At 37.9% G+C, this 12,089-nt stretch overlaps 1 protein-coding gene across 1 annotated transcript in view; it reads right to left on the bottom strand.

Moving 5' to 3' along the window:
* LOC133655387 (zinc finger CCHC domain-containing protein 24-like) overlaps window positions 1-12,089 on the bottom strand; it is a 33,960-nt gene that overhangs the window by 19,584 nt on the left and 2,287 nt on the right. The window contains exons 2-3 of the mRNA XM_062055503.1: window positions 6,728-7,023; window positions 1,714-1,920 (exon numbers count right to left, since the gene is read on the bottom strand). Coding sequence (XP_061911487.1) covers window positions 1,714-1,920; window positions 6,728-6,895 — 375 coding nt within the window. The 5' untranslated portion in view covers window positions 6,896-7,023. The remainder of the gene's footprint in view (window positions 1-1,713; window positions 1,921-6,727; window positions 7,024-12,089) is intronic.

Raw genomic sequence — 12,089 nt, forward strand, 5'->3', positions numbered from 1 at the left:
CCTATGTCTAACTTGCGCGCTTAGCTGTTGTGTAGCTGCTATCTCCTAGTAGCCTAGAGACTTTGTGTAAGTAATATGCAACTGTTATGATTTAATACTTCTTTATATTGACCAATGTTGGGTTTTCGACTGCAATATTGTCCAATTAAGGACACTTATTACCTATGTCTAACTTGCGCGCTTAGCTGTTGTGTAGCTGCTATCTCCTAGTAGCCTAGAGACTTTGTGTAAGTAATATGCAACTGTTATGATTTAATACTTCTTTATATTGACCAATGTTGGGTTTTCGACTGCAATATTGTCCAATTAAGGACACTTATTACCTATGTCTAACTTGCGCGCTTAGCTGTTGTGTAGCTGCTATCTCCTAGTAGCCTAGAGACTTTGTGTAAGTAATATGCAACTGTTATGATTTAATACTTCTTTATATTGACCAATGTTGGGTTTTCGACTGCATTATTGTCCAATTAAGGACACTTATTACTATCTATGTCTAACTTGTGCGCTTAGCTGTTGTGTAGCTGCTAGCTTCTAGTAGCCTAGAGACTTTGTGTAAGTAATATGCAACTATTATGATTTAATACTTGTTTATATTGACCAATGTTGGGTTTTCAACTGCAATATTGTCCAATTAAGGACACTTATTACCTATGTCTACTTCCACGCTTAGTTGTTGTGTAGCTGCTGGCTCCTAGTAGCCTAGAGACTTTGTGTAATTAATATGCAACTATAATGATTTAATACTTGTTTATATTGACCAATGTTGGGTTTTCGACTGCAATATTGTCCAATTAAGGACACTTATTACTATCTATGTCTAACTTGTGCGCTTAGCTGTTGTGTAGCTGCTAGCTCCTAGTAGCCTAGAGACTTTGTGTAAGTAATATGCAACTATAATGATTTAATACTTGTTTATATTGACCAATGTTGGGTTTTCGACTGCAATATTGTCCAATTAAGGACACTTATTACTACCTATGTCTAACTTGCGCGCTTAGCTGTTGTGTAGCTGCTGGCTCCTAGTAGCCTAGAGACTTTGTGTAAGTAATATGCAACTATAATGATTTAATACTTGTTTATATTAACCAATGTTGGGTTTTCGACTGCAATATTGTCCAATTAAGGACACTTATATGTCTGGCTTGCGCGCTTAGCTGTTGTGTAGCTGCTAGCAGCCTACAGCCTACCATGTTTGCCTTTTGTAAATGACTTGACTAGAATACAAGAAAAGACCAACCTTTTGTGCTTATTGGGAAAAAAAGCAGATAAATGAGTAAACATGTTGCAGAAACTATTGTTTTTGGAGCCCCGATATCAAGCAGATATGATCGATATTTTGGGCCGATATCAGATCAATATTCGATTTGAGTAACTTTTGGAAATAACTTGACTAAAATAGAAGAAAATAGCAACCTTGTTTGTTTACTGGAGGACATTTAGATGTTAACTGGAATAATAAAATTGGACATTTTACATGCAAGCCAATATAATCCACTACTGATATCAGACTGATATCCGATATCAGTATCAAATCGGGATGCCTCTAGCGAGCTTGAAAGAGGTCAGTATGAATACTCATTATATTTGGTGAGCCGCACCAAGCCACCGGGACCGCACTTTGAGCAGCAAACCTCTAGGGTCACACTTTTGGAATATCATCAAACATCTTTAGGAGACCTAAAGCCAGGTAAATTGTCTCGGTGGCCATCTTACCTGTGGACAATCTTTGATGTAGTGACCCTTGTTGAAGCAAAGGTGGCACAGGTAGTTGGGCGGAGGAGGCCTCTTGCTGCCGTGCTTGCGGGAGTCGGGGGACAGGGAGAGGTTGGAGAAGTGGTCCGCCAGACAGCTCAGGCCTTCCACGATGTTGCCCAGGGAACCGTGGGGCGAGGAAACCTTGCACAGGTTGTGGTTGAAGGACTGGCGGAGAAGAGCGGCAAAAAGGAAAGCGCGCTAAATGATAGGTAGGGAGATGGCGCCCGCGTACCGTACCACAGTTTGACAATCACTGGCATAGGCATAGACATTCACAAAACACAAAACCCGTGAAGTTGGCACGTTGTGTAACTCGTAAATAAAAACAGAATTCTTTTTTTTTTTGCGACTCATTAATTTAGGATTTAATGGCAGAAACACATTGCAAAAAAGTTGGCACAGGGGCATTTTTACCACTGTGTTACATGGCCTTTCCTTGTAACAACACTCAGTAAACGTTTGGGAACTGAGGAGACCAATTTTTGAAGCTTCTCAGGTGGAATTCTTTCCCATTCTTGCTTGATGTACAGCTTAAGTTGTTCAACAGTCCGTTGTGGTATTTTAGGCTTCATAATGCGCCACACATTTTCAATGGGAGACAGGTCTGGACTACAGGCAGGCCAGTCTAGTACCGGCACTCTTTTACTATGAAGCCACACTGTTGTAACACGTGGCTTGGCATTGTCTTGCTGAAATAAGCAGGGGCGTCCATGATAACGTTGCTTGGATGGCAACATATTTTTTTCCAAAAACTATGTACCTTTCAGCATTAATGGTGCCTTCACAGATGTGTAAGTTACCCATGCCTTGGGCACTAATACACCCTCATACCATCACACATGCTAGCTTTTCAACTTTGCGCCTGTAACAATCCAGATGTTTTTTTTCCTCTTTGGTCCGGAGGACACGACGTCCACAGTTTCCAAAAACAATTTGAAATGTGGACTCGTCAGACCAAAGAACACTTTTCCACTTTGCATCAGTCCATCTTAGATGAGCTCGGGCCCAGCGAAGCCGGCGGCGTTTCTGGGTGTTGTTGATAAATGTATAGTAGAGTTTTAACTTGCACTTACAGATGTAGCGACCAACTGTAAATACTGACAGTGCTTTTCTGAAGTGTTCCTGAGCCCGTGTGGTGATATCCTTTACACACCGTTGTCGCTTTTTGATGCAGTACCGCTTGAGGGATGGAAAGTCCGTAATATCATGGCTTACGTGCAGTGATTTCTCCAGATTCTCTGAACCTTTTGATGATATTACGGACCGTAGATGGTGAAATCCCTAAATTCCTTGCGATAGCTCGTTGAGAAATGTTGTGCTTAAACTGTTGGACAATTTGCTCACGCATTTGTTGACAAAGTGGTGACCCTCGCCCCATCCTTGTTTGTGAATGACTGAGCATTTCACGGAAGCTGCTTTTATACCCAATCATGGCACCCACCTGTTCCCAATTAGCCTGTACACTTGTGGGACGTTCCAGATAAGTGTTTGATGAGCGTTCCTCAACTTTCTCAGTCTTTTTTGCCACTTGTGCCAGCTTTTTTGAAACATGTTGCAGGCATTAAATTCCAAATGAGCTAATATTTGCAAAAAATAACAAAGTTTACCAATTTGAATGTTAAGTATCTTGTCTTTGCAGTCTATTCAATTGAATATAAGTTGAAAAGGATTTGCAAATCATTGTATTCTGTTTTTATTTACCATTTACACAACGTTCCAACTTCACTGGTTTTGGGGTTTGTATATTTTATCCACTGTTACCATAAGTGTGACGTGGCCCTCGGTGAAAACAAGTTGAACACGCCTGTTGGAAAGGTACAGTCGAGTGTCATTGATGGATTTCTTCAATGAAACTCTGTCAGACTGATTCATCTTCCTGTCCGCCCCTCAAACAGAGCTCGCCATTATCTCCTGGCAGATGCGTCCACTGTCAGGCAAGCGTGTCAATTTCCTGACCCAGAACAAAACGACATTCTTACACGGGGCCGAATGCCGCTACTCGCGCCGCACAATCGCCGCCGTTGTTGTCGCGTTGTGGCACCCGAGGGTGACCGTGACTCCGGATACCCGGCGCCGTCACACACTGACAATCCCTACTGCGGCAGAGGGACTTGTTTTTTTAATCGTTTTAATCGCAAGGTTGAAAAAGAGTGGGGGGGGAGTCGTGGCGTAGCCAACAAAACAGCGCGCTCCTGCCAGTCAAAAATAAGTCAATAAATATAATCATGCATATTTTGTAGGGCTGTGAATCTTGCAACAATTCACGGTTCAATTCCAACCCGATTCTTGGTGTGCCGATTCGATTCGTAATCGATTCAACAGGATTCTCGCAATGTGTATATATATATATATTTTTTTTAAATGTATTTATTTATTTTATTATTTATTTTTTTATTATTATATTATTATTATATTTTTGTATATATATATATATATTATTATATTATTATTATATTTTTTATTATATATAGTATATATTATATTGTATATTATTATTATATTATTTGGTATACGATAAAACCGGACGTGGCCTAAAATACGGCTTTTTAAAAATCTATTTTTGAACATTTTTAAACGATTCAAAATCGTATTAGATAAGAATCGAGAATCATATATTTTATTTTACTTCGTTACACACCGCCTGGTTGGCTTTTGCAAAATAGCCTTGCCGTTTGTCGCTCTGTCCAGGCTGCTAAGTACAACAGAGTTTCCTCTTAATGTAATTGATCCCGACGCATCGCCACAGTAAAATAAAAGCCGCCACACCTAAAATAGGAGGGGCGGCGCGGCTCGGTTGGTAGAGTGGTCGTGCCAGCCACTTGAGGGTTCCAGGTTCGAGCCCTGCTTCCATCATCGTTCCAGTCACCGCTGTTGTGTCCTTGGGCAAGATACTTAACCCACCTTCTCCCAGTGCCACCCACACTTGTTTAAAAATGTAGCTTAAAGATGGAGATCATGGGTTTTACTATATAAAGCACTTTAAATCTCGAGAGAAAAGCGCTACATAAATATAATTCACTTTTCGGGGGAAATTTAAAAAAAATATAATGTATTATACCTTGCCGGAGAAGTCACACAAAGTCCGACGCTCTTTTTAACTTTAATTGCCAATCTTATGTTAACAACGAGGCCAATTCCAACACGCATTCTATCCAGTGCACACTCAACATGTATCGTGGTGAGTGATTAAAAACGGTTTGTTGTCTATGAGGTAAATATTTTTGCTCCAACAAAGACGATTACTACCAAAGTACACGTGCAAATCTGAAGAATATCACGATGTTATTGATATCTGCGACTGGGGGCTCGAAGCAGAAATGTATTTTGAAGCCCCCTCCACTACAAAACGATTTTTATACTTTTTCAATCAAACTTTAATTCAATTTTTATTTTGTTTTAGTTTAACATACTGTAATTAAAACATACATTTGCATATAATTCTGTAACTCCCCAGGGGGACGTGCTTTATCAGTATCATGCTTCAAACCCCGCTTTGAAAAGCTGTGCATTACAAAACTTGCTCATTGATCAATTTGACTATTATTATTTATTAAGTTTATTTTATTATTTTTTCAGTATCTAAAAATTCAAGTCAGTCAAAAAAAAATTATATTTTAAATAAGGTTTAAAAATGTTTTTATTTTTGGCAAATTGATGCACTTTAAATCTCTCTGTTCCAGATTAAAAACAATGTTAGTAAAGTTACTCCTTGTAAGTTGATCCATATTTATTTTTGTGTTTTCTTGAATGTTAATAAGGATACAATGCCATGCAGAGGTGTACTTATCACAATTTCATAGACAAATGATACTATTTATATTCGCGGGGGAGACAATAATTGAGAAGGACTGGGGTAGTAATAATTAAGAGTAACAGAGTAAACTATGACACATTTTAAGAAATGTATAGCTTCCATGATTTTAAGGCAGGGGTGTCCAAACTTTTTCCAGCAAGGGCCGCATATAGAAAAGTTGAAAGCTGCAGGGGCCACTTTGTACTTTTTTTGTACATACAACATATTTTCATGACAGTTATTACTGTATTACTTTCTTGTATTTTGTATTATTTCCTGTCCAGTGCATTCATTTTTCATTCCACTTCCTGTTTGCCCTAATTTGCCACCACTCCTTCCTTCGCCTGCCCCTGGTTGCCGATCAGGAGGCTTTTTCGGGACTGGATTATTTTGTACCTCAACGTTACCCCTTCATGTACGTGTCATACGCCTGTTTGTTTTTTTTTTATGGTTACCTTCGTTTCCCTAATAAAGAGGGCTTCTTTTCTGCACTTGCCTACCGTTTCTGCATCCCGGGATCCCATACGTACACCGGAAAGTAACAAAAAACAATACAATGTGATGTAATTTTTTATTTTTTTTTATTGTTTATTGGTACCATTATCATACTACGACTTTAGCACACTCAAAAAGTGTACGTATGTTCATCAAACACCGCGTAGAAGACGCACGGGCCATTGACCATTTTGGTTTTCAGGTCACACTTTTGGAGGATATTGGGGTGGTTCCATTTTTCCTTTGCGTTTTTTTGTTTGTTTTCTATTTAAAAATTTGCTTATTTTGTCTGTAGAAAGTCGCAAATTTTTCTTTTGTGTTTTTTTGTTTGTTTTCCAAACAAAAACTTGCTTATTTTGTCCGTAGAAAGTCGCAAATGCCACACTTTGGACACCTCTTTAAAATTTTTAATGCATTTTTCTACATTTTTCACACTTGTATGTATGACTGTTGGGAATGTTTAAGCTTTTCTTCTGCAGACGAAAACAAATGGAGGATGCCTGGTGGGATGCGTGGTTGTCGTCTACAACATGAATTTGTATAGTTTCCTACAATCCTACAATCAATACAGTATGCCAGCATACAGCACTGCTACTCATAGTGCTGTAACAGCTCAACAACTTTGTACTTTGAAAGTGCAAAAGCAAGGGGAAAAGTCCAAAAGTGATGAACAAATAAATATACCTCGGTCCTCAGGTGCAAGAAGTTGTTCAGGTAGTTGGTGGTCAGGTCAGCAGCAGTGGGCTCCGAGTGGTTCGAGTCCCGGGCGTCGTCCTGCAGGGACATGTAGACCCAGTTGAGCAGTTGTGCTGCAGCAGGCCGGCACGCCGACGTCTCCACAGCCGACATCATGACGCCTCTGCTCGGCCTGAGCTCCGTCAGAAGCGCCGCTGAGAGTGCGGCAGTCTGCCTGGGTCGCCCCTCTTTGCCTTCCCCCTGCAGCTGGATGGGTGTGATGTGGGGGGCGACGGAGACTCCGCCTGCAGCCTCGGTGCAAAGTCAGAGATCAACTTTTTTTCATCCCAACGCCAACATTTATTTTTAATTTTTTATGTAAAACACGCAGCAAGCTAGAAGATAAGTTAATAAAGTCCATTTTCCAGCAGCTAACAAAGCGACTTATAGGATGTAAATGTGCGCTCTGCTGCGCCCTAGTGTTCACACTGAGTATGGCAACACTGTGCAATGTTAGAATAATAAAGGTCATGGAAATTTGTTTTTTTAAGAGGACACAATTTAAAGAAAAAAATGTTTTATTTGTGATTTTACTGTCAGAAAATGTATATACATACTATAATACAGGGGTGTCAAACTTGAGGGCCACATTGCAGTTATGGCGGCCCTCAGAGGGCCACTTACGTTTAACAGTAAATAATACATAAATGTAAATAGCCCAATTACACTATTATTATTACAGTAAAAAACGACAGTTCAGTTGCCTAAATTTTACCGTAATATGTACAATATTTTTTTACAATATATACATGGAAATGTAAAAGCAGTACCACTGTTTTTACTGCAAAATCTACAGTGTTTTTTCTTTTTTACAGTGTATTACTGTAAATGGAAAAACGATACCACCGTTTTTTGTTTTACAGTAAAATGTATCCATCCATCCATTTTCTACCGCTTGTGCTATCGCTATGGAGCCTATCGCAGCTACATTCGAGCGGAAGGCGGGGTACACCCTGGACAAGTCGCCACCTCATCACAGGGCCAACACAGACAGACAGACAACATTCACACACTCAAAATTCAGTAATATATCACAATTATTATTACACCAGTGGGTCTCAATTATTGTCTCCTACGCCACACCACCGCGACTATAAATAGTATCATTTGTCTATGAAATTGTGATAAGTACACCTCTGCATCCTTATGAAAATTCCAGAAAACAAAATGAAAAAATATGGACCAACTTACAAAAAAGACTAACTTTACTAACAGTTTTTAATCTGAAACAAAGATTTAAAGTGCATCAATTTGCTTAAAATAAAAACATTTTTAAACCTTATTTTAAATATAAACATTTTTTGACCGACTTGAATTATTGAACTATCAGATTTGTTATGGTAAAATCAACAGACTTTACAATAAAAAACATTGTTACAGTGTACAATTTGATGGATAAGTCTAGCAGATATTTAAGTTTTTATCTTGATTTTAACAAAAGATGTTTGGAATGGATGAACATTTAAATATTTGTTGCAATATTGGATAATATGGTTCAGTCATCTGGTCAGCATGCCCCCCGGACAAATCCCTGGGGAGGTGTTTAGAGCGCGTCCAACTGAAGGCCATGTGAAGAGCTGGACAAGGCAGCTGCAGGGAGATGAAAGTCTGGGCTTCTCTGCTTAGGCTGCTGCCCCCGCGACCCCACTTTTGATAAACGGACGAAAGATGGATGATTATTAGATCAACTTGTTTCTGTTAACGTGTAAAGTCGAATACGTTCAGTAAGAAAAGACACACATTATCTCCACCACTTAAAATTATGTGGCCCACGGCCCTTGAGTTTGACACCTGTGCTATAATACCATAATACTTAATACATTAATACTAAATACAGTAGTACAGAGGTGGGCAAATATTTTGACTCGGGGGCCACATTGAGAGACAAAATGTGTATGTGTGTATAAATGATATATACACATTTAGCTGTAAAAATGTGCTGTACAGTATGTGTGTTTGGGTCCATTTTTTTCAAGAACTATAACACCAAAAGTCACAATGTCTGATAGAGTTTAAAAAAGTTATGACAGACCACCTCAAAAAAACGGAATGGAATTTTACAGTTTTTTTTACTGAATGGGACACCCAAAATGTATATGAAAATAAAGAAAGTGGGATTTACAATATTAACTACGAACAATAAAACACCGAATATTAACAACATATGAACATTTAGTGCATCAATTTGCCTGCAATTTAAAAAAAACACCACCTCCAAAAAACGGAATGGAATTTTACAGTTTTTTACTGAATGGGACACCAAAATGTACATGAAAATAAATAAAGTGGGATTTACAATATTAACTATGAACAATAAAACACTGAATATTAACAAAATATGAACATTTAGTGCATCAATTTGCCTGAAATAAATAAAAAAAATCCTTATTTAAACCATACTTTTTTTTTTTACCAACTTGAATCATTTAATATTGGAAAATAAAAAATACAATTAAATAAACTAAATTCATAATACATTATTCAAATGTATCAGCAACATTAACAAAGGTAGGAAACAAAAATAAATGAACAATTTGTGGGGGGTTTTATCAAAATGAAGAAGTCAAGATTAGCTTTTGTAGTGCACGGCTTTTGAAAGTGGGGTTTGAAGCGTGATACTGATAAAGCTGAGGGACAAACGGTAGAAAATGGATAGATGGATGGATGTTTTACGGCAGGGGTCTCCAATAGGTGGCTCGCGATGCAAAAATGCCACCAGATGATTATGATTATGATGCAATTAGCACAGGGGTGTCAAACTCATTTTAGATGGGGGGGCCACATGGAGGAAAATCTACTCCCAAGTGGACCGGACTGGTAAAATCACGGCACGATAACTTAAAAATAAAGACAACTTTAGATTGTTTTCTTTGTTTAAAAATAGAACAAGCACATTCTGAAAATGTACAAATCATAATGTTGGTGGGGTTTTTTTTACACTTACATGTTGCGGTTAATACTATTCTTCTTTTATTTGTCGTTATTTATACTTTCTAAAATAAAATAGCGTGAAGTGAATTATATTTATATAGCGCTTTTTCTCTAGTGACTCAAAGCGCTTTACATAGTGAACCCCAATATATAAGTTACATTTAAACCAGTGTGGGTGGCACTGGGAGCAGGTGGGTAAAGTGTCTTGCCCAAGGACACAACGGCAGTGACTAGGATGGCGGAAGCGGGGATCGAACCTGGAACCCTCAAGTTGCTGGCACGGCCAACCGAGCTATACCGCCCCAAAATATGTGAATGTTAATTTTCAATCTATCAAGATAAAAAAAAAAATATCAAAATCAAATTACAGGATGTTATTTATTTAGTTTGCTAATTTTTGTCAAAAGGTACAAGCGGTAGAAAATGGATGGATGGAAGGTGCACTAACATCATGTGTTGTTGTTGTTTGTTTGTTTTTTACATATGTAGCATCATCTACAAGTGTACAGCTCTGGTAATGGGTACATTCGCACCCACCTGCACAAATGTACTTCAAAATGTAACAATCAAAATAAATATGGCTTTTTTGTTTTGTTTACTAGGGCATGCATGTATAATATGCATTAGTTTGACCATTTAAAATCAACCATAATAAAAAGGAGATGCTTGGAAATAGCATAAAAATGCCCCAAAAACTTGTTAAAACGCGATTCATAGCATTACTTTTTGGTGTGACCATCATGAGCGTTCTGTTCAGGTATATTTCTTTTGTGTTTTGATAAATCATCATATTTACACTACCGTTCAAAAGTTTGGGGTCACCCAAACAATTTTGTGGAATAGCCTTCATTTCTAAGAACAAGAATAGACTGTCACGTTTCAGATGAAAGTTCTCTTTTTCTGGCCATTTTGAGCGTTTAATTGACCCCACAAATGTGATGCTCCAGAAACTCAATCTGCTCAAAGGAAGGTCAGTTTTGTAGCTTCTGTAACGAGCTAAAGTGTTTTCAGATGTGTGAACATGATTGCACAAGGGTTTTCTAATCATCAATTAGCCTTCTGAGCCAATGAGCAAACACATTGTACCATTAGAACACTGGAGTGATAGTTGCTGGAAATGGGCCTCTATACACCTATGTAGATATTGCACCAAAAACCAGACATTTGCAGTTAGAATAGTCATTTACCACATTAGCAATGTATAGAGTGTATTTCTTTAAAGTTAAGACTAGTTTAAAATTATCTTCATTGAAAAATAAGGACATTTTAATGTGACCCCAAACTTTTGAACGGTAGTGTATGTATTACTAAATTTAAATAGGTATTGATCAATCTTTAAGCTGTGTGTATTTGATTTCAGTTTGCTTTTGACATCTTATTTAGAATTGTAGTTGAAGATTTTACAACCTTGTGTAGCGCTCATGATGGCGTAACCAAACTAGATTTCCTTTAATGATCTTATTTTGAATATTTATTCCCTTTTTTACATTTAGTATATTTAAATATTCATTTATAAACATTGAATACATTTCAAATATCAATAAAATGCCATTGCCTTCATCTTATAGGGTAATGTTTAGTTACACCAAGTCATGAGCGTATGTGGACCCCGACTCAAACAAGTTGACAAACTTATTCGGGTGTTACCATTTAGTGGTCAATTGTACGGAATATGTACTTCACTGTGCAATCTACTAATAAAAGTTTCAATCAAGCTTCATCACTTTGACTTGTAATATCTCTAATTCTGGTGGTGTTTTATGCTTTTTTCTTTTTGGAACATGTACTATACATATAATACAATAAAGTCCCATATAAAATCATGTTTCTAGCAATACTTTAATGTTGCCTTTGAAAGTAACACTCCAATGTCCATTAGTGGAGCTGTACACACAAACATACAAAAAATTGCTAATGCGACATCTAGTGGACACATTTAGAACAGCAGTTTCTTTCATTCAAAAATTTCGGCTCATTTTTATACATAGCAAACTCATCCCGTGGGCCGGATAAAACCTGTTCGCGGGGGCCTTACGTTTGACACCCCTGAATTAGCAGATCAAATAGGCTCCAGCACCCCCTGACACCCCAAAAGGGACAATCGGTTGAAAAATGGATGGATGAAACCTGTCAATAAAAATGTAGGCTTGCCCATTGCTTGCCTGCAAACGTTTTCTGGTGTTTAGAAAATGTCAAGATATTGATTGATTGATTGAAACTTTTATTAGTAGATTGCACAGTGAAGTACATATTCCGTACTATTGACCACTAAATGGTAACACCCCAATAAGTTTTTCAACTTGTTTAAGTCGGGGTCCACTTAAATTGATTCATGATACAGATATATACTAGGCCTGCCGATATCATCGGCCGATAAATG

This window comes from Entelurus aequoreus, linkage group LG08 (genome assembly GCF_033978785.1).
Source record: "Entelurus aequoreus isolate RoL-2023_Sb linkage group LG08, RoL_Eaeq_v1.1, whole genome shotgun sequence".
Classification (NCBI taxonomy): domain Eukaryota; kingdom Metazoa; phylum Chordata; class Actinopteri; order Syngnathiformes; family Syngnathidae; genus Entelurus; species Entelurus aequoreus.